At 42.2% G+C, this 21,914-nt stretch overlaps 1 protein-coding gene across 1 annotated transcript; it reads left to right on the top strand.

Moving 5' to 3' along the window:
* The first annotated feature begins 3,499 nt into the window (after positions 1-3,499).
* On the top strand, positions 3,500-15,764 carry LOC120703192 (trafficking protein particle complex II-specific subunit 130 homolog). Its single transcript, XM_039987203.1, has 21 exons — positions 3,500-3,765; positions 4,428-4,657; positions 4,788-4,969; positions 5,203-5,386; positions 5,515-5,605; positions 6,151-6,311; positions 6,717-6,806; positions 6,929-7,090; positions 7,599-7,660; positions 7,832-7,922; positions 8,552-8,703; positions 8,814-9,030; positions 9,168-9,713; positions 10,138-10,350; positions 10,550-10,916; positions 10,997-11,087; positions 11,161-11,245; positions 14,398-14,581; positions 14,669-14,949; positions 15,127-15,217; positions 15,341-15,764. Exons 1-21 carry the CDS (start codon positions 3,702-3,704, stop codon positions 15,517-15,519), a joined length of 3,723 nt encoding a protein of 1,240 aa, XP_039843137.1. The 5' UTR covers positions 3,500-3,701; the 3' UTR covers positions 15,520-15,764.
* Positions 15,765-21,914: the final 6,150 nt, after the last annotated feature.

Genomic DNA, 21,914 nt, shown 5'->3' with positions numbered 1-21,914 from the left:
ACATGATAATAACGTTCATGAGGTAATAATAGAAGGAAATAAAGAGAGGAGATTTTAACACCTATATGTTACATAAAGTAATATTTAACTGATAAATAAAAAGTTTGGCTGTTGGAACCGTAGCATAGTGAAAATATATGAAAAACATGATTGAGAGAAATAGAAATTATGACACTGAGTGGATTGATGATGTGACAACATGACACTTAGTGGGTTGATGACGTGGCAGCATGAGGATTGAGAGAAATACAATTATGACACTCAATGGGGTGCATCTATATAGATTATATAGATTAGTATATTACCACTTTTTAGTTTTTTTGTTAAAAATAATATTTTTTCTAGAATGCGCAGAAGAGTTGTGGATCAATATATATTAATAATAAGAAAATGAAAGAAGAACCCCAGGATGTTACAGAGTTATATATATTAATAAGAAGAGCCTGCAACACGCCCTTTTACATATGAAAGTTTTTTTTAAGAATAATATTAGCATGTAGTACTATTAAATATACACAACTACTAAGTACTAGTCTTTTATTGGTTAGTCACAAACTTAATACTATATTACCACCTCCGATAAGATTGTAGTTAGCCATGCTTCTTTAACTCCATGCTTATATATAAGCATGAATTGTGCGTGTATGGGTTATATTATTCGATTCACCCTGAAAATAGCATGCATTATTGAAGTGTATATTAATTGAAGTTTTATTTTTTAGGCTACCAGGAAAGTCAATATGCATCTATTCTACCCTCACAAATCATCATTTCTGAAGATGTGTCTCACTTTATTCCATAACTAGTGTAATGCATGCACTAACGTGATATTGACATTTAATGATACAAATTAACCTTATAAAATTTTTGAAGATGTACAACCCACCCTAACCCAAACATATAGAGTCCTTCCAAACCAACCACATGCATGCATCAATAAACCATAGCCCTTGCATAATCTTAGTTAGTTGAAGTGTTCATTTGAATAGTAAGCATTTCTTGCAATTTGGAGATGTTGGACAAAAAAAAAGAGGCAATTTTCTAAAATCAAATCATTTTGAGGTCACATTAACATTTTTTGTGGAACAAATTATGCATATTTTATCTTAACAGTGGATTATCTCTAACATAATCTCTCTACAATTATTTTAAGACCAACCCAATAGGTTTCCGCCTTATTATCTCATAGCAACTTTTAAATGAAATGTTCCAACCAGAAGCATGCATCTATGCAAAAGTTCGTCACTTCACATGTTTTAGACAAATTAGATAGATAGTTGCACCAAATCAATCCTGACCTCTAACTAAATTAAGCTTCATTATTTTTTCACATATGTTGAACACTTTCTTAGCTAATGAAGCCATCTTTTAATCATTATATATAAATTCTGTGTGCATTTCAAACCAAAAGGAACCTTGCAAACCAGCCCTGAAATCCACCATGTGACATCTAAATCTTAACCTTGCCATTTGCAAATAAATCCTGAATGCAAAAAAACAATATATCAAATTATGTAAGTAATAAGTTAGAAAAGAACTAAACTATCATAAACAATAATGCTAAGTATATGAATGGTGAGTAATATATCTACCAAAGAAAAATGAGGGAGGACGGGAGGCGTCACAGTCCCATAGAATGCCCCCCCGGGGGGGCTCCGCCCCCACTAACCACATGCCCCCCCTTCACACACACACTTAGCCCCCGCTAAATTCACATCCTAGATCCACCACTGACTGCAAGTAATTTCAAGAATCCAAGAGGATAATGAGGACCATTGCGCATGATAGTGCAAGATTCATATTTCTCACTTAACCTCTATCAATTGAGTTGCCTGATAAGATCATCTCACCATCAACTAAATAGCCTAAAAACATACAAAATTCCTATTAGATGACCTAAGAGTATACAAAAGCAAAAACCTATGTAGTTTGTGAAGAGTTAATGCAAAAAAATATATACTTAAAAATTGAAACGTAGAGTCATAATATGACATATTCTGAAACTCAGAACATCCTCCGCATATTTAGTGCCACTAAACCATCATGTACAGAATTGTTTGGTTGGTTTTAAAGAAAAATGCATAGGCATAGTAACATATATTATACTGATAGGACTCTTTTATCCTTCTAAAAATTTTATAAAATAAACATTCATTTTGCCACATTCATGTGGAATCAAAAGGTTATTTTAACTGGTCTTAATGTTAAAACTTCTTACAAGTTATCTGAATTTTCTATTCTCGATAGATGGATGAATTCATGATGCTATCAGATTTTTTAGTGTTTGTCAATTGCCCTATCTAAAACAAGCATCAAATTAAAATAGCTTTTAACAAATAGCTTGTAAATCTAATCCATTCTTACCATAAGTTATGTAAAATTTGAAAACATTACCATCAATATAGAAAGCCATGAACAAATAGCCTATAAGTCTAATTGGTACATGTGATCATTTATGTATGCATTGTACATACATGCATTGCAGAACAACTTCAATCCTGATAACAGCGGACTAAGGGGTTGGCAATCCTAGACGCTATTTTGAGTTCCAGCGTAACAGTTGCAAGAATACGACTGTTCGATTGCAATCTTATGTTGCTGTAAATGAAAGAATTTCGCTCAAGACTCCGGTCAAGGTCTGTCGCTACTCTGACCTGGTAACATGTAAACAAGATAGCCTTCCAAAAACACTAGCTTCTACAGATATGCAGCGCAACCACTAAAGTTCGATAGCTAAATTCAGATTGCCTTGTTACATCATGGATTTATTTATTTTTTTCAAAATAATTCTGCAGGTCCTGGACATGGAACCACAATGATATTGCGTCGTGCCCTGCCGCAGTGCCACTTGCAAAGTCTTTAAGTGGCTTCGTTGATCTCAAGAAGAATGTATGATGTGTGTATAAGTTTTATGTTCATCAGGTGTATAAAGTTGTGCATCTATGTAGTACTATCTCCGTTCCCGAATTGCAGTTCATTTGACTCTTTTGATTCTAAGTTTGACCACCCGTCTTATTCAAAAATTTATGCAAACATTGTCAAATTTAAGTCATTCTTGAAGATCTTCTATTGATAAAAGCAACCCATAACAAAAAAAATGATATTTTGCGCAAATTTTTGAATAAAATGAATGGAGTGAGTACAAATGGAACATAAGTATATGTTCTTATTAGGAACGTGTTTAGTTCCAAAAAAGTTTGCACAGAACCCGTCACATCGAATATTCAGACACATGCATGGAGCATTAAATGTAGTTGAAAAAATAACTAATTACACAGTATGAATTATTCATATGAGATGATTTTTTTTATCAGAACATATCTGTATTAAAGTTAAGGATACCGTACATAGACCCGTACAAATACAAATACATTTAGAAAGGATTAATGATGGTAATTAATCTATAATTGGATTATAGCTATATCTGTAATAAAGAGTCCCGTTAAAAAAAAATGCGAGCCTCTCCTGATAGAACCATGTTACAGAATTCCGATTAAACACCCGCTTAGCCCTTTCGTTTGTCCTAAGTCCTAACTGCTTACCCCCGCCCCGCGCCCCTCTGAATCTCGCGAACCCGCGCCTCGCCGGACCCTCGTCTCCGGCGGCCTCCCCGGCGGCGGAGAGCGCTTAATGGAGCAGTAGGGACTGCGTGGAAGCTGTCTTCCCCCGAGATCTCATACTCCCCTACTCCGGCGGCGGCCATGGCGAACTACCTCGCGCAGTTCCAGACCATCAAGTCCTCCTGCGACCGCATCGTCATCGCCGGTACCGTCCCTCTCGCGTCCCCTCTGTATTCTTCTAACCCTTAATTCTAGCCCCCTCAGATCCGGACTGCGCACTGCCGCGACCTCACGAGTTGCGGCGGGGCGCGATCTGGGCAGCTCGGAACCGCGCCCTCGGGCGGCGACTCGAGCTGGATTGAGGTTTTGCGTCTGCTGTAGCTATATGATTTAGTAGGAGTCGTGGTTGGGTTTTGCTTGCTGCTGGTTGCATCTGACTGTCTAGTGAGATTTAGTGTGTTTAAGCTCGAGAACAATGTGGAGAGATCTCAAATCTTCTGTAATTTCCCATAACCTTAATTTTCCTAGACTCCAGATCATGACTCGGAATATTGCTACGAGCCAACTCATGTAACTTCATCCAAACAATGCTGTTGTTCCTGATCCTACTCAATGTAAATTCATTCAGGGGCATAGGTTCTATGGTAGGTAGGAGCATGCATAAGTCACCCTTGCTACACTGCAACCCACGCACACCTGTGTAGTGAAGGATGGCAAACACTCTGTAGGTGTAACCGTTTGTAGGATCACAATTGAAGTAGCTTACAATCACTTCAATTTTTTTGCTGTGCATCTAATGAAAAGTGAATTCAAGTTTATATATGTATATAGATTCCTTCTCATACGGCAGACTACCTTTTCTGGCAGTTGAGGATGTGAGCGACTTGTGGCTCAATGTCAAGGAGAGTTTTGAGCGTCGTGTGCCAGTGAAAAAGGCCTGTCTAAACAACAAGGCCAGGAATCCTGTTTTTGTTGATAATCTACCAGCTGAGTTTATACAAACAACTGATTCAAGGTTGCGTAGTCGATTTCCGCAAGAACAATACTTGTTCTGGTTCCGGGAACCATATGCTACTGTTGTTCTTGTCACTTGTGAGGTACTTTCCTATGGAAATTCCCCCTCCCTATTGCATGCTGCTCATTTCGATTCTTCGCTTAAAAAACAATACTTATCAAATGTACCATGTGGATGACTTTTGCTATTCCTCCATTTATAAAAATGTGCAGGATCTTGATGAATTCAAGACCATTCTTAAGCCTCGCCTCAAATTAATTGTGCAAAATGATGAACGCGAATGGTTTATTGTGTTTGTGTCCAAGGCCCATCCTAGCAATGATCAAGCAACTAAGATGGCAAATAAAGTATATGCTAGGCTTGAGGCTGAATTCAACACCAAAAAGAGAGAAAGGTATTATTAACACTTGTCCATGATAGTTCTTGGTATCATTTGTACAGAGATTGCACATGCTTTCTGTTCTCAAGTTGTTTCAAATCAAGCTTTTATTCTGTTATGTATTGCATTAAAGTTGTTTTTACGAGGATGTTTCCACTTTTGAACTCTCTAGGACTAGTGGGTTATTTATCTATATTACAAACAATGTTGAGTTATTGACAGTGTAAAAATGCTTGTTTATGATATAGGTGCTGCAAATTTGATCTCCATGGACCCGATGCGGAATTCTGGGATGATTTCGACTCTAAAATGATGGACTGCGTAAGAAACACTTTAGACAGGCGGATCCAATTTTATGAAGAGGAAATCCGGAGGTTAAGTGAGCAGCGGTTTACTCCGATATGGAACTTCTGCAACTTCTTCATTCTGAAGGTAAACCAATGCAGCCATAGTGATGTTTGCTAACTGTTACCACATTTTTCAGTGACTCTGGGTTTTATCTACCATTTTGCTCTTTGTCAGTGTGGCTTTGTTTACACTTGAATTGCTTATATGTTCAGGAAAGCTTGGCGTTCATGTTTGAGATGAGTAATCTCCATGAAGATTCACTCCGTGAATATGATGAACTTGAACTATGCTACTCAGAATCAGGTTTGTCTCTATTTTTATCTGACAATAACCCTGCATTCTGTTTTGAGTTTTATAACTAGTTGTATTTGCATCGAATTCACAAAAGACTTAGTTGGTTTAGAACTACCACTCGGGTTTGAGTATAGAATTATTTCAAGAGTGATGAAAGTTGAAGTTGGCATGACATGCATGCTTACCTGCAGCATAGAGTCCTCATTTATAGTCCATATTTGAGACTTGGCAAATTTTATGTTAACAATAGAGAAATTGAATATAGCTTCTGATCATTGATCAGTGTACTGCTTGCAACCTATGAACCTGTGTATCTATCTGTGAAATTTTTCATGTTCTTTCTGCAGATATGTTATTGGTTATTTATTATCTGTTACTTCTCTCACTTCAAAGCTTTTATGGCACGAGAGCTTAACACATTCCTGCCAAAATAACTATATATATGGAATGATACTTTAGAATTTCTAATGCAATATCACTTATATTGATTGGCATTTTCATTTTGCTTATTTAGTATAGATATAACCTTCTTTGAGTTCTTTCCATGAATGCAGTGACCTCTCCAGGGAAACATCGAGAATTTGGAGGATTAGATACTGGTGATGATCAGGCTGCACTGCTAAATCCAGGATTCAAAGCACTGACCCAAATTGTTCAGGATGATGTATTCAGAGAGTTTGAGTTTAGACAGTACATATTTGCTTGCCAGGCTAAGGTTTGTACAATGTACATAGTGGATTATTCAATTGCTATTCTTTGCAATCTAGATATAGTGGCAAACATCTTATAGCAGTGTGTTTACAAGCATTCTTTTGATTTTGTTGCTAGTTTTAGCCTATCATGTTTCTTCCTTTTCTTTTCTGTTACAAGTGGGCAAAATCTTTACAATCAGGGATTGATTACGGAATGACTGATATAATTTTTTTTTCAAATGGTCCATTACAAGCTGTCAAATTTTCATGTCAAATAGTGTCATTATGTTTAGATGTATCATGCTGTTTAGAAGTATGAATTTCATGCTAGAGTCACTTTTGCTTTAGTTTCTTATTAGTGATTGTTAGGCCAGAAGAAAATCATACATCGCCTTTACCATTTATTTTGATTTCACCTTTTTGTGCAGCTATTGTTTAAATTGTCTCGTCCAATTGAGGTTGCTGCCAGAGGACATGCTTTTGTTGTTGGCTTTTCCAAGACACTTGCCTTGCATGAAGTATGTAACTGTGGTTTACTGTTTTCCTCATGTACAAACTGTGATATGTGTTGGAAGGACTATTACCTTTGTGAAGTGCCTGTTTATATAAACCCTGATTATGCTTTCCCTTTCCCCTTCAGAATTCCCTCCCATTTTGCTTCCGTGAAGTATGGGTGATAACTGCATGTTTGGGTTTGATAAAGTCTACAACTTCACATTATGATGGTGGGGCTGTTTCTGTTGATTCAGAGAAAGAATTCTATCGTCTTCAGGGTGACCTTTATTCTCTCTGCCGTATTAAGGCAAGCTGTTCTACTTCTTATATCCGACTATTGATTTGTCTGGCATATTGCTATTCTGTCTTGACTTTGAGTGTTCTGTTTTCATGTCTGTAATTGAGGAATTCTAAATTTGTAAGTATTGTTTGATAGATTGTTTTTGGGCTTTATGCTCGGTTTAGGCATTTACAATACTCCTGTACTTAATACGGCTTATTCTTTGCCATCTTTATGTAGTAGTTTATTAGCTTGTTTGTACAATGCGTTCAAGTGTGCTACCAAATTCTTTTTGCATACCTTTTTTATTTTGTTCCCCAAATCTGTTTGTGACATACAGCACTGTTTGCTTACATGTCACTCTTCAGTCGTGCATTGGGGACATGTAAATCCCAACTGTTATTAGATTCTTTGTACAATGGAATTCTAGTGTGCGGTTGAGTTTTTCTTTCTTACCTTTTAGATCATGTTGCCCTAATTTGTTTACAACATACAAAACTTTCTGCTTATATGTCACTCTTCATGGATGTCACAGTTTATGAGGCTTGCTTACTTGATTGGTTATGGGGTTGAGATAGAAAAGAGTCCAGTCAACAGGTATAAGATCAATACCTATATTTCATTTACTGAATCCACCTTTCCATTGGACAGTTAAATTACTAGACTGCAATCCTCTTCTTTTAAAGTCTTAGGAGAGCTTGCAGATGCGGCATTTTAGTTATTCAATACAATCTTGCATTCAAACTGTCATTTTTAAAATGTTCACAGCGCATCTTTAAGCATGCTACCATGGCCAAAGCCAGCTATATGGCCTTCAATTCCACCTGACTCATCGGCAGAAGTAATGGAGAAGGAGAAGGTAATTATTTTTCAGCTTTGCTTTGCTTTGCTTTGGTTTCTAATTATGTTTCATGTTGCACGAAAAGTCAAATATGCCTCCTGTTCTATCTAGTTGCCCCATATCCTTCCCAACTGATAACATCAGCATGTTGGAAGTAGGTTACTAAACTTTGTTTTCCTCTCTGTATACAAATTATTCTCATTTGACTGTGCTATTCCATGTTAGTCATTGCCTTATCGGCACCGTTCCAGCATGTATGGCTTGGACCCCTTGTATTCATCAGTGTGTATTTTCACGCACATGGAAACTCTGTTACATCACAGCGCACAAATGAAAGAAAATATAACTGTATGTTTGATAAAGAAGGAAAAAGAATCTGGATATCTGGGATACTGGTAACAGTGATGAGCATTGAACAGTAAACCACAAAGCTGTTGCTGAAACTTTCTATATATAATAAAAATATGGGGTGCAGTAGATTTTATAATTTAAGAGGTGCAAATACTTGAATTTGATAATTCAAAGTCGTATACTGACTCATATTTCCGATTAATTTTTTGAATATAATTTTTACTATCCTCAGTGTGCCTATTATAAAACACATTGCAAACTGTATCTTAAAGTTATGGTACCTTTTCCTTATGCAGATGATTCTTCAATCAAAATCAAGGGAAAAGCTCTTCAACATTTACAGGAAACCTCTGCCACTAGAACCTTCTTTACTTCTACGTGAGGCTAATAGGCGCAGAGCTTTTCTTTCTGTTGGAAATCTGTCGGAGTTATATGATTCAGCTGATGGGTAAGAGCTAATGTTTCACCCCTTTTGTTGTGCATTTATCTTCAGAGTAAAAGACATTGGACTGTGAATATTATTTACTTATACGCTTTTGTATATTTTTGTCTGGGCAGTTCAGGTTTAGATGCCAATTCAAAACTTTCTCCCAACAGATCTGCTTCTAACTTCATGGCAAGAACACTGTCAGGTCCAGCGATGTCGGAAACTTCTCTGCCAGTTGATCGGCCCATGAGGTTGTCGGAAATTCATGTTGCAGCTGAACATGCTCTGAAACAGACGATATCAGATCCTGATTTTATGACATCACTTTCATCTGTAGAAGAATTTGAGGTAGTGTATTCATTCTCATCATGATAGATTCAGACACCCATTATATATTATATATTAAAAAGGTTCACGGTAATGCTTCCCTCTTCTTGAACTAATTGATTTAGAGGTAACGATTCAATTTTTTTTGGGTGTTACAGAAAAGATATATGGAGCTTACCAAAGGTGCAGCTGACAATTATCACCGCTCCTGGTGGAAAAGACATGGAGTTGTGCTTGATGGAGAGATTGCAGCTCTGTTCTTTAAACATGGAAATTATGATCTGGCTGTGAAATCCTATGAGAAAGTTTGTGCTCTCTATTCTGCAGAAGGCTGGGAAGAGCTGTTGGCAGATGTTCTTCCTGATCTTGCAGAATGCCAGAAGATTCTTAATGATGAAGCTGGTTACTTGGCGTCCTGTGTAAAGTTACTTTCTCTGGACAGCACCTTGTTTTCATCTAAAGAGAGGCAAGCTTTTCAGTCAGAAGTCGTTCGACTTGCTCACAGTGAAATGAAGCATCTTGTGCCACTTGATGTCTCATCACTAATTACATTTGCTGGAAATGCTGGTCCACCACTAGAATTATGTGATGGAGATCCTGGTACCCTATCTGTAGCAGTTTGGAGTGGCTTCCCGGATGACATCACACTGGAGTCTCTCAGTTTAAGATTGTCAGCTTCATCTAGTGCAGATGAAGGTATCAAGGTATTACCATCTTACTGATTGCTACCTTGTTTACTTTGTGATATACTGAGTTATCCATGTTATGGATGTGCAGTTTCCAAGTTTGTTTCATTCTTGCATGATGTCTTTCAGAAATAAAAACTATTACTACCTAAAATATAAGTCCATTTAAGTTTGTTGTTATTGACCGCAAGAAAGGATCATAAAGACTGATAAGATAAGGTTGATGTTACTTAAAACATACTTTTGTAATTTGTGAATCTTCTTTTTTAAATAATGCATTTTCATAGATATTGTTAGTCAAAAAGTGTCACATTGGAAACCATGTTGATGTTGTAATGAACTTGTAACGGGAATTGAAGAGAGCGCTATAAAGTACATGCAAACTCTAGTCCATAAACTATTTTTCAGTCACCTAATGGATTAATATTGACATGTCGTGCAGGCAATAAAGAGTTCGGACTCTCATGTTCTCAAACCAGGTAGAAATACCATCTCTTTTGACATTCCACCTCAAAAGCCTGGTTCCTATGTGTTGGGTGCTCTTACTGGACACATTGGCAAGCTGTCATTCAGATCACATGGATTTTCTCAAGATGGTCCAGTGGAAACCGATGAATTCATGAGCTTTGAGAAGCCAACAAGACCTGTTTTGAAGGTGATGCACTAAAATGAGCTGAAGTATTTTTATAAAATCTTGATCCCCCTGATTCATATCATTAAACTGCCACTAAGAACTAGTTTCAAAACAAAAGCAGGGCACCTAATATACATGGTTCTCTTGTAATCATCGAACGTATTTAGTTATATTGTCTGTAAGACAGCCTTGTTCTCATTACTCCAACTCTCCATTGCAGGTGAGAAAACCAAGGGCTTTAGTTGATATTACTCCTGCTGTCTCCTCTGCATTGCTCATGAATGAGCTCCAATGGATTGGATTAATCGTCAAGCCAATAGACTATTCTCTAAAAGGTGGCATATTGCATATAGATGCTGGTGCCGAACTGAAAATAGAGCAGTCTCAGATGATTGAGATAGAAAATTACAGAGGTGATATGGACCATGCTGGTTCTGCTAATAGCACTGCTGAAGCTGGAAAGGTTGAAAAGATCCCAATTGAAAATGGGAAGATAGAACTTCCAGATTGGGCTAGTGATGTAACTACTCTTGTTTGGTTTCCTGTTCGTGCTATTGATGATACTATTGCTAGAGGAGAATCCCCAGGTTTGTAAGTAACAAGTGTTAAATTCATTATGAGCGTTATGATGTCAGTTGACCTTTTCTTTCCATCTTTTTTTTTTCAGCATCTCCTCAGAAGCAGAACATAGTTGATGGGATGAGAATGATTGCTCTCAAGCTTGAATTTGGTGTTTTCCATAATCAAGTATTCGAAAGGTTGCTCTTCTCTTCTCAATTCTAATGCATTGCTTTTTACATATGGTAAGTCAATAAACCGTTGTGATTTCAGGACCATTGCAGTACATTTCACTAACCCATTCCATGTAAGCACACGTGTTGTAGACAAGTGCAATGATGGAACCCTACTTCTACAGGTAGAGTTTTCTCCCATCTAGCACGTGTGAGTGTGACATATGTATGCGAGTTTCTGCGTACATGTAAAATTATGCATTCTTTGATGGGCTTGGTGTTGTTGTGGGTCTTTATACGGCATTAGTTTTCATAAAACATCTTCTAATTGCCTAGGTTTTTGCCTAGGCTTTGTGTTTCCCGTGGTTCTTTAGTACCGTGGCAACTTTAGATGATACCGCGCATGTACAGGAAATCATGAGTGATTATTTGCATATACACTTACATGTTAGTTTAACGCATATAGTCATGTTAGGGCCTTAAAAAGTGTATTTTAACATCAACTTAATTCTTGGAGCATGGATCCTCTAGAAGCACAGAAACTGATGGGGTGTGTTTGATGGATCTGCTCCGAGCATCCAGACCGCTCTACAGGCCTTCAAAGATGAATTTCACTTGTGGCTAGTGGGGGGAGCTAAGGGCCTTGCTGTTCTGGGTCTAGGAAGGGTAACCTAGGTGTGTTTTAGTGTGGTCTTTTGCTCCTAGGTCAGGTCCTTCCTTTCAGTTTTTTCTGTGTAACAGTCTCTACTGGTCAAAACGTTTCCTTTCGTCATATCCAAGGTGATGAGATGGATTTTGTAATTGGATCATTCTCTTCTTTATACAATGATACACATCTCTCCTGCATATTCGAGAAAAAAAACTTCAACTTAGCTTGCCACTTGCATAGATATCAGGGACACATTCTTCTTCAAAGTATATATCTTCAGCTTTCAAATTCATGAGAGCGATCGCTAGAAATTTCTTGCTCAATGACTTGATCAAAACTTCCCCGTTTGTCAATGTTTTACAGTCGTCTAGTCGGACCTAGTCGCCTATGCAGCACGGATACGGATACGTGTATCGGTATCGGAAGGATACGGATACGCGGATACGGCAATTTCTCAAACAACCCGATACGCGGATACGTTTTTAACTATTTTATTAATAAATAGATAACAATGCATATTAAATTGCAAAATAGTTGTTCAAATTCAACATAGAGACATTTAAGGTCTATTACACTCAGAATAACATGATAGCAGGTTCTAATTTAGGAAATTAATAAAAGGCAGTAGCAAACTAGCAATATAGCATCAAGCCATCAACATCAAGCTAATTCCTCGGTTTACTCATTCTCCTCCACACTTTCAACCTCAAGATCACCTAATCCAAATGTACAATGAACATTTTACTCAAATTGGACAAATTTGGAGATGCCATACTACCACTAGCAGTACCACTTCTAGCACTACTCAAATTTGGAGATGACATACTGGACAATGAACATTGGACAAAATCAATAAGGCAGGGTGCACTGGCTCATATCTAAATTGGATTGGGGAGGGAGAGGAACTCACCTAAGCAGGGGGCACGAGGCAGGGTGCAGTCACGGACTCGCCATCGTAGGGGATCGTTGGCGTTGCAGCTGGCCGGGCGCAGCTCTTCGTCGCCGTCGCGGGGGCTCCTCGTCGCCGGCGAGGGCGGAGGCTAGTCCCCGGCGGGCGGCGGATCTGGATGCCGCGTGGGGGAGTCGGGATCTGGACGCCGCGTGCGGGCGGCGGTTGCGTGACGCGGACTGCACGTGGGAGGGGTCGGCGGGGCTCGTCGCCGGCGAGGACGGAGGCTGGTCGCCGGCGGGTGGTGGACACGGGCGCTGCATGGGGGGGTGGGGGGGGAGTCGCGCAGTCTGGAGGCGGCGGCCGCGGCTGCTGCGTCTGCGTGTGCGCGTGGGAGGGGGAGGGGTCGGGAGTAGGGTAAAGGCAGAAGGTTGGGCCGGGCCGTAACGATTGCTAAGGATACGTATCCATTCCTCAGTTTCCGGCCCATTTAATCAGGGATACGCGGACACGTGACAGATACGTATCCGTGCCGTATCCGTATCGGATACGTATCCGACACGGGATACGCGTCTACACTGGCGTATCCGTGTTTCTGAGCTAGTCGCCATGGCACCGATAAGGTGATTAGTCGACATTAGTCGTCGATCAGGCCGATTAGTCGAGCCTAGTCGTCTGTATAGTCGTCCTATCATGCTAGGACCAATATGATATGTATACTATAAATTACATAGTGTATATCAAGCATGAACACCGCAATGATGGTCAGTTGGTCACTCGTGAGATTTGGGCGACAACGGGTCTGAGGCACATGCATTTGTGCATATATACCTAAAACCTAATGGGCCTAATGCCAACCCAGCAGCCCAACAACACAGTTGATGTGGCCCATTACTGCAAATCTGATCGTTTTCCTACCTAGTCGAACGATTAATCACGACTAATCGATGACTAATCGGACGACTAGAATTCTAGTCGCTCATACCTAGTCGTTGCTCCTTATCGGTGCCAAGAGAACGATAAGCCCGACTAATCGCGACTAATCGCGATTAGTCGGACGACTGTAAAACATTGCCGTTTGTTCTATTGCCAAAAAGATATATTCCTGTCAAAGATATTATGCATTTTTGAAAAATTCTTGAAGCTTATTACAATAATTTCTTACTGTGGTAGCATCATAAGTTGGCTCGTTAGACGACGACAACAACAACAACAACATAGCCTTTTGTCCCAAGCGAGTTGGGGTAGGCTAGAGATGAAACTCAAGAGACACAAAGGTCATGGTTCAGGCACACCGATAGCTAGTCTCCAAACGCTCCTATCCAAAGCTATCTCTTCAGAGATATTCCAATCCTTAAGGTCTCTCTTAACCGACTCATCCCAAGTCAGTTTAGGTCTACCTCTACCCCTCTTTACCTTATCGACACGCTTTAGAACCCCACTACGCACCGGCGCCTCAGGAGGCCTCCGTTGGATATGTCCAATCCATCTCAATCAACCGATGTTGGGTAAGTTTCTCCTCAATTGGTGCCACCCTTACCCTTTTCCGAATAACTTCGTTCCGGACTCTATCCCTTCTTGTGTGCCCACAAAACCACCGCAGCATCCGCATCTCTGCTACACTCAGTTGCTGGACATGTCGCCTTTTTGTGGGTCAACATTCAGCACCATATAACGTCTCATTTTGTTAGCAGCAGAAATCCTGGCAATGATAAATATTGTATATTCATGCAAGTTCAAGTGCTAATTATCAATATTTGTGTGGGCTTTTTTATCTAAGTGTTTTTATGCCTTTTTAGGTGATACTGCGCTCTGAAGTGAAGGCCACTCTGCATGTAAAGGATGTACAGTTAGATCTTCAATCTGGATTTGAGCACTTGGGCAAGGGAGATGGCCGACCAGCATCAAGTTTATTCCCTCTCGTTGTTGCTCCTTCTTCCAGAGCTGGAATTCTATTCATAATACGGTTAAGTGGCACAAAAGGTAAGTCTTATAAACTTGCAGGAAAGATGAAGTCCCTTAGGAGAACAATTTTCTGTCTACTAACTTTTTGGACTTCATGTTTTTCAGATCTGGATGAGGTTGAAAATGCAGACAGCATGCTGAATATCAAGTATGGAATATCTGGTGAAAGAACAACTGGAGCACATTCTCCAGTTCCTGTCCAACCTGGTGATTCTGAAGAGCTCTTGTTCAAGATTGCATTGAGACTGAAGCGACCTGTCCTGGATCCATGTCTAGCAGTTGGATTCCTTCCATTTTCTACCGATTGCCTCAGGGTTGGGCAGTTAGTTAATATGAGATGGAGAGTTGAAAGGCTGAAAAGCCTGGAGGATGCATCCGTATCTGGCGTAAGTCTGCAGAACATTATTTGCTCAACTTTGCACCTCTGTTGTGCTACCTGTCCTATAATGTCAAATATCCTGCAGCAGCGCGCCGTAGTGTTTATGCAGTTGATAAGTAAGCTTTAAGGATATAAATCATATACCCAGCTTTCTTTACAACTAAACTCGGACTTTGTGTGGCAGGATGAAGTACTTTATCAGGTTGACGCAAACCCCCAGAACTGGATGGTGGCCGGGAGGAAATGTGGTCATGTATCATTGTCAAACGAGCAAGGTATGAACCATGGTACCAGATGTCTCAATCCATGTCCAGCACTTTGTTGCATGAAGAATGCCGACTTTCAATTCGATTTTCTAAATAAGAACACCATTCTTCACACCGCACTCTTGTTCACAGGTTCAAGGATGGAAATCACGGTGACATGCATCCCGCTGGTGTCCGGGTACGTCCACCCGCCACAGCTGGGCCTGCCGGAGGTGGGCGAGGTGAACATCAGCTGCAACCCGGCGGGGCCCCACCTGGTGTGCGTCCTCCCTCCGGCCCTCAGCACCTCCTACTGTATACCGGCGGCGTGACTGCCAATTTTCGCTTACATGAGCTGTAGAGTGCCCGTTTTAGGCGAGATGTCTTTTGTGCAGACGTGACGTTTCGCTGGAACGAGTTTCTTGTAAATTTTCTTGTGCCGTGATCACACGTACGATTGTACATTATCCAGTGATTAGTCGGATTGGGTTCTCATGGATCCTGCGAAATTCGCGAGGCTGATTTATTCTGCAGACTGGGTGGCTGCGGATAGATAATATGTTCCTATACTGGCATAGATGGAAAGGTACTCCATTAAACAGGTCCACGAGGCAAATCGTCAGTGTGATAATAAAGACTGAACTTAGCACCGGCAGAACGCGTGTAGAACTCACATCTCTTGCCAACGCGGTTGTTCTGCCTGGGGAGGGATATCCTTCTAATTCAGGAGTCTCTGCGTTATGCCCGATGGAATCCGCCGTATATGCTTCATCACCAAACCAATCAGGAAGAGTCCAACATCTGTACTAAACTTACCATTACCATGTTTTTTTTTCCACGACCGTGCTCAGGCACGTATTTCATTAAGAAGAAAACCATTACCATGTTTGGGTATGCAGTCTGTACGGAAGGTGCTAAACGTGACGGTCACTATGATCATCTAGGCATTATACTCGAACATTGCCCTTTACTCACGAGTAGTGGTGCCCCAAAGCATAACCCAACTGTCTACCGTATCTAAACGTTCTTCACCAAGTCTGAATGAGGGCAGTGGCGTCCAGCCACAGGAGGGATGGGAGTTCCTCTTGCTTCGTCATACTGCGCACCGTAGAGATCTTAATTCTTATCATGTCTTTATTCAGATTTGCCGAGATGTTGTATTAAATATTTACGTTATAAAATACTCCAAAAGCACAAGCAGTAACAAAACACAAACTCATTCTGTTATGGTGGCTGCTGTTGGGCTTCAGATCGCGAGAGAGGGAGAGGGGGCGGTGCTAGGGTTTTAGGCGCTGAGGGAGGCCGGCCGCGGGGCTTTGCCCACGGCTGGCAAGAGAGAAGGGACTTCCTTCTAATCTCTTGCTTGATTTGATTGATACATCTCCTCTCTTTATATAGAGAGATTTACTTGACCCTTAAGCAAGCAACTAATTAACCCTAATGGGCTAAGGCCCAATAGGCCCTTGACTCCTCTAACACTACACCCCACATGGACATGCAGCTCGTCCTCGAGTTGCAACCTAACGATAACGCTAACAATGGCTCCACTAGACGCAAACCGAACACCTAAGAACAAGCCTTTTACATCTCGGCTTATTTTAAATAAACCGCGATTCTTTATTTTTGACTCCTGAAGATACGGCGGACACCCTCCGCGTGCTGCACCTACACATATGTAGCCGCCTGGATCCCATGGACACCATCGGAACGAGAGGGGTGCGCGGGTACGGCCACCTGGAATTAATCGGGACCACAACCAATGGAGACGTCCTCGCGGCAGCCGGTAGCGGAAAGTGGTGACACTAAACAGTGCGTCCTCGCTGGTGACAAAGAGGAAACCGCCGCTGCCGCAGAGTTGGAGTTCGCCGACCGCGAAAACAACACCCTGCTCACGCATGTAGACAGCAGCAGACCGGTGCGATTGCTGGTGGACGTCCGGCGGGGCGAGGACGCGCCCCCTTTGCTGAGGTCGACTGCCGTCAAGGCCGCCTCGTGCATCTGTCGACACATCTCATGCAGCCGACGCCGCGCTAGGAGGCCGCGTGCTGCAGCCTGCAGCTGCACCGCCGTAGACACATGGCAGACATCCTCTTGCGCAAACGCCTTCTTCTTCCCGAGCGGCGGCAAGGCTACTGCTGCAGGGATGATTGGACGCCAGCAGCTCGCCGCTGCTTGCAGCTGCGCCGCCGCTACCTGCCATCCACGCCCAAGTAGAAGAGGCCCTCGCAGTGTTGCTGTGGTGGCACGGGGCTGGGGGCAGTGAACGACGGGAAGGAGACGGGCGCCGAACTCACAGGAAGGACCCGTGGCGCGGAGAAACTCTCCAGCACGACCGGAACTGCCGCCGGAAAGGCCGGGATGCCCCGGACCCATGGCTGCGCGGAGGGCGATGGCCTGCCTGCGAGCGCCGCCAGATGCGCTAAGAGGTCGTCCATCAGGCGCTGCATGCTGTAGACGGCCGCCGTCAACCCGTTGAGAGCGCCCGTGGGAGGCGTAGACTGCTGCGCAGGCAGCGGCGGGGTGGTGGCTGTGGCGGTGTTGAAAACTGGCGGCGCGACGGGTGAACCAAGGCCAGCCATGGCCGCCTGTAACACCCCGGGTGTTAATCTTTTGCATTAATTGCTAATCATGTGCAGAAACTCGGTCATTAGCATTAATCCGTATGCTAAGTACATTTCAATCGTAGCTGAGCTTAATCATAGTTTTCTCCCAAATCCAAAGCCCGAATCAACTTTCGCCCAACATCAAAGTTGTAGATCTCGAAGTTTTAAGCAAGTTTGGTATTCAAAAGTTTTTCATTTAAGGCCATGAAGATGGAGAAAAGCTGAGTTTACAAATGGGACTTTGGAACTTTGAGTTAATTACAAAATTGCCATCACCACCATCTCTCCTCTTTCCTCTCTGTTTCTCGCCGTGACGGCGTCTACACGCCGGCGAAAATCAGGGACGGCGTCACGTCCTCTGGCCAGACACGCGCCGCATCCCCGTCCAAACCCGCCTTCGCGCCCCCGGTATTCGCCCAAAACCGCCCCCTGGCACCCCGTGCATCTGCCACGCGCCCCTGCTCGCCACACCGCCGCACGCTGTCGCCGTGCTCAGCCGCTGCGCCGTTGCCTCATCACTGCTCAAGCCGTCCTCATCCTCTCCCAAGCCAATTCGAGTTTCTCCTCTTCCCCTCCTCGCGCAAGTGCCAAGGGCCGAGCTCCTCTCCTCCTATGCCCAGAGCGGGAGTCGCCGGCGCCATGGCCGCCTCCCTTCGAGCTCGCCGCGGAGCCCACTGCTCCGGTTGTTCCCAAACCTCACTGACTCCCAAAATCGCTAGCCCACCTCTCCTTGAACCTCCACGGTCCGCTACCCGTCACCCAGACCCACCGGAGCGCTGCCGCCATCACCTCCATGGTCGGCCGTCGGTCCTGCGCTGTGGAGCCCCTAGCTCCGGTCTCCCTCCGCCCGATCCAACTCCCTAGTGAGCTTCACCGACCTCCACTGATCCTCCTAAGCCTGGCCACCGCCGCCCAGGGCCTCCGGTGCGCCGCCGCCGCCGCTTGCCACCACCGCCGGCTGCCGGAGCCCGCGGCCCCGCCTCCTACGGCCATCCCGACCCCAACCGCGACCACTGGAAGGTAGCCCTCGAGTCCCTCTAGCTTTCCCCCAACTTCCCCCACGTCGCCGGCGAGCCCTGCCACCGGAATCGGGCCAGGAACTGCCGCCCCTACTCTATTTTCCAGCCAAGGGCCTATCTGTGATTTGAAAACTTGATTCCAGGGACCGGCTTGCAATAGATAAAGAACTTCTTTAGATCTAAAAGCTGCAAATTTGTAAAATGCATAATAAATCATAGAAAAATCAGAAAAATACAAGTTTATTTTCAGTTATAGGTTGATCTAAGATCTACAACTTTCATTACAGGTTGATCTTCAGTTTCTAAATAATTTTTGCTCTAGTTTAAATTTTAGTTTAAGTGGTTGCAAGCTTTGAAAATACATAGTAAATAGTAGAAAAATGAGAAAAATATAAAACCAGTTTAATGTTTCTGTGATGTAATCATGGTTAATGCTTGTTTCAGCTTATTTATTTAATATCTACAGTTTTGGATGTTCAAAAGTTATGAAATTTATGCAGTAGCTTACTATTTGCATGCTTAGTTCACTGTAAAAATTTCATATCCAGAAGCTAGGTGCATGTTTGTAAATCTGTTTATGTTCTATTTATCTTGTTGAGGCTAAAATAAATGCTTTCTATTATCAATAATTATTGGTAAATTTTTGTTGCATGCTTTATCAAAACCTTGTCATGTTGGTAAATTTTGGTTATAAGTTTTAGGCTACAAGTCATGTTTCAGCTTTTGTTTAGTTCCTAACCATAGCTTTCCTGTTATAATGGTTGCTATGCAATTCGTTTCTGCAGGATTAATTTGAGTAACTCATTTCGATCTGGTATAAGTTTTGTTAACTCTTTTAAGGACTAGAATGTGGGTTACTTTTATATCACTTAGTTCCATGTATCTTGTTAGTTAAATAAATTCTCCTAATTGCTCCTGATTGCCTTATATCTTTGCTTAGTTTTTTTCTAAATAAGTTAAGTAACGCTTTTGTTGGAAACACTTCAGGCTAAATTTAAGTTGAATGATCTATCATATTGTAACGCTGACCTGTTTCCCTTTTGAACTTGTTGTGTTGTTCAGTAAATGGTTGCTAGTTCTGTCTTTCTTTTTAGTTGTGTTGCATTGCATCATCAGAGCCCACGCAATTGTGGCCTTATGCTTGCTTTGTATGCCTTTTAAATGCATCATGTGGTGTTTTTCTTAAGTTCATGCACTTGCATCGTTGCATCTCATCTAGGTACGCTAGATGCGCGACGCGTGGAACTAAAGAATAAAGGTGGAGCCGAACCACAAGATGGTGCACTAGTGGACATATCCAGAAGATAGATGGATGGATCCCGATGTGCATGACAGAAGGCAGATGCTCGCCAAGCGAGTATCATCTAACTAACACTGACTTAGTGTTATTCCAGGCAAGCCCCGGAGCATAACCCTAATTTAAGTATTCAATGTTTATTTAAGTAATTGTACATTTACGTTCTAAGAGTTGTATGAAACCCTAGTATGCATGTTCTCCCTAGGTACCTGTGAGTCTATACTAGATTACAGATGTCGTTAGAAATGCTTTGCTAAGTAGGATCTCGGTAGAAGTCGAGTGATTCCTGTCACTCGCGAGATATAAGATCTTGATACTTATGGCAAAGTGGTTTGAGAATGGATCTGTGAGAAAAGAAAAATTGAGACCGGGCGGAGAGGGATTGGATTATGGATATGGAATGTATGGAAAGTGGACATCCGCCTGTGTCGATTGAGGACCGTACCGTTGTTGGCCCTAATGACCGAGAATGGAACAGTACTAACCACATACCGGAAGTAGGAGGTAGTCGAAACCGGTAAACTATGTACCGCTTTACGACGATATTTTGAATTCCGTCCTGCTACGCTGGGTGTTGGATTGGATGTCGCCTCCGGGTTCTCCGAGAGTTCACCGTGAGGGGCCCTTCACCTGGGTTTTAGCAGGCGTGGTTCAGATGTCGTGGTAATGATGGGAACAGATGACGCGTGTGACCCGGCGTGGTTTGCATGTGTCGTGTGAGTTAGGTCTACCTTGCAAGGTTAAATCGGATCGATTTGCCGTGACTCGCGGATGTGAGAGCCTTGGTCACTACGTCACATCGTAGTAAAGAAGTGGAATAAGAGTTGAAAGGCGAAGATGGAATACATGTTTATTGTACTCTTGAAAAATTAATATGACATATCATGTTTGCTCTACCTATTTATGCAAACCTAGCAGTTATTTGTACTTAAAATTGGAGCTAAAATATTAAAAGTGAGGACCCACTACTAGTAGTTTTCTCGCAAAATAAACTCCAGAGTCAAAGGCCTTGCATGTCTAGATAGTGGGCTAAGTATACCCATAGTCGGGTAAGCCTTGCTGAGTATTAGTATACTCAGAGTTTGTTGTTATCCCGATTTCAGGTATTTGTTGCTGGTTGGAGCTAAGCAGGATTCACACTGGTGGGCTCGATGTGACATCCTCACGCCTTCGTAGTTATCGTTGTTTTCAAACTAAACTTCTATTTAAATTCTATTGTATGTTGAACTATGATAATTTGTTTAACACTCATTTTGTAAAGCTCTGCTGTAAATTTAATTTGAGAATTTTTGTCTGTTTGTAATCATCTATGCTCGTCTTCGTACGAGACTTCTAGTGTTTTTCGATCCTTAACCCGACAGACGACCGGATTATACCGTTTTAAGTGCGCGATAACTTGATTAATCATTAAGATGATAGTTAGCGCACTTAAGCCGATTTAATTTGGACGGTTCTGTTACACCGCCGTGGTGGGGAACATGGCTGGCGCAGCAGGGCCAGCAGAGTGGGCAGATCGGGGCCTGATCTCTGATACCAAATTGTTATGGTGGCTGTTGGGCGGAGAGGATCGAGGAGGTAGTAAGAGAGATAGCTAGGGTTGTTGGGGCGCTGGGAACGCCGGCCACGAGGCTTTGCCCACGGCCGGCAAGAGAGAAGGGATTTCCTTCTAATCTCTTGTTTGATTAGATTGATACATCTCCTCTCCTTATATAAAGAGGTATACTTGATCCCTAAGCAAGCGACTAATTAATTTTAATGGGCTAAGCCCCAATGGGGAGAGAGATCAAGACAATGCAGCAAGTTAGTTA

Source organism: Panicum virgatum, chromosome 4K (genome assembly GCF_016808335.1).
Source record: "Panicum virgatum strain AP13 chromosome 4K, P.virgatum_v5, whole genome shotgun sequence".
In the NCBI taxonomy this organism is placed as follows: Eukaryota; Viridiplantae; Streptophyta; class Magnoliopsida; order Poales; family Poaceae; genus Panicum; species Panicum virgatum.
This window is presented reverse-complemented; position numbering and strand designations above follow the sequence as displayed.

What these genes read in the sequence shown, in the direction of transcription:
- LOC120703192 (XM_039987203.1), top strand. Translation starts at nt 3,702, where the DNA reads ATGGCGAACTACCTCGCGCAGTTCCAGACCATCAAGTCCTCCTGCGAC. An exon ending in CGACCGCATCGTCATCGCCG is followed by an intron (nt 3,766 to 4,427) that starts GTACCGTCCCTC and finishes CTTTTCTGGCAG; the next exon opens with TTGAGGATGTGAGCGACTTG. An exon ending in ACTATGCTACTCAGAATCAG is followed by an intron (nt 5,606 to 6,150) that starts GTTTGTCTCTAT and finishes CCATGAATGCAG; the next exon opens with TGACCTCTCCAGGGAAACAT.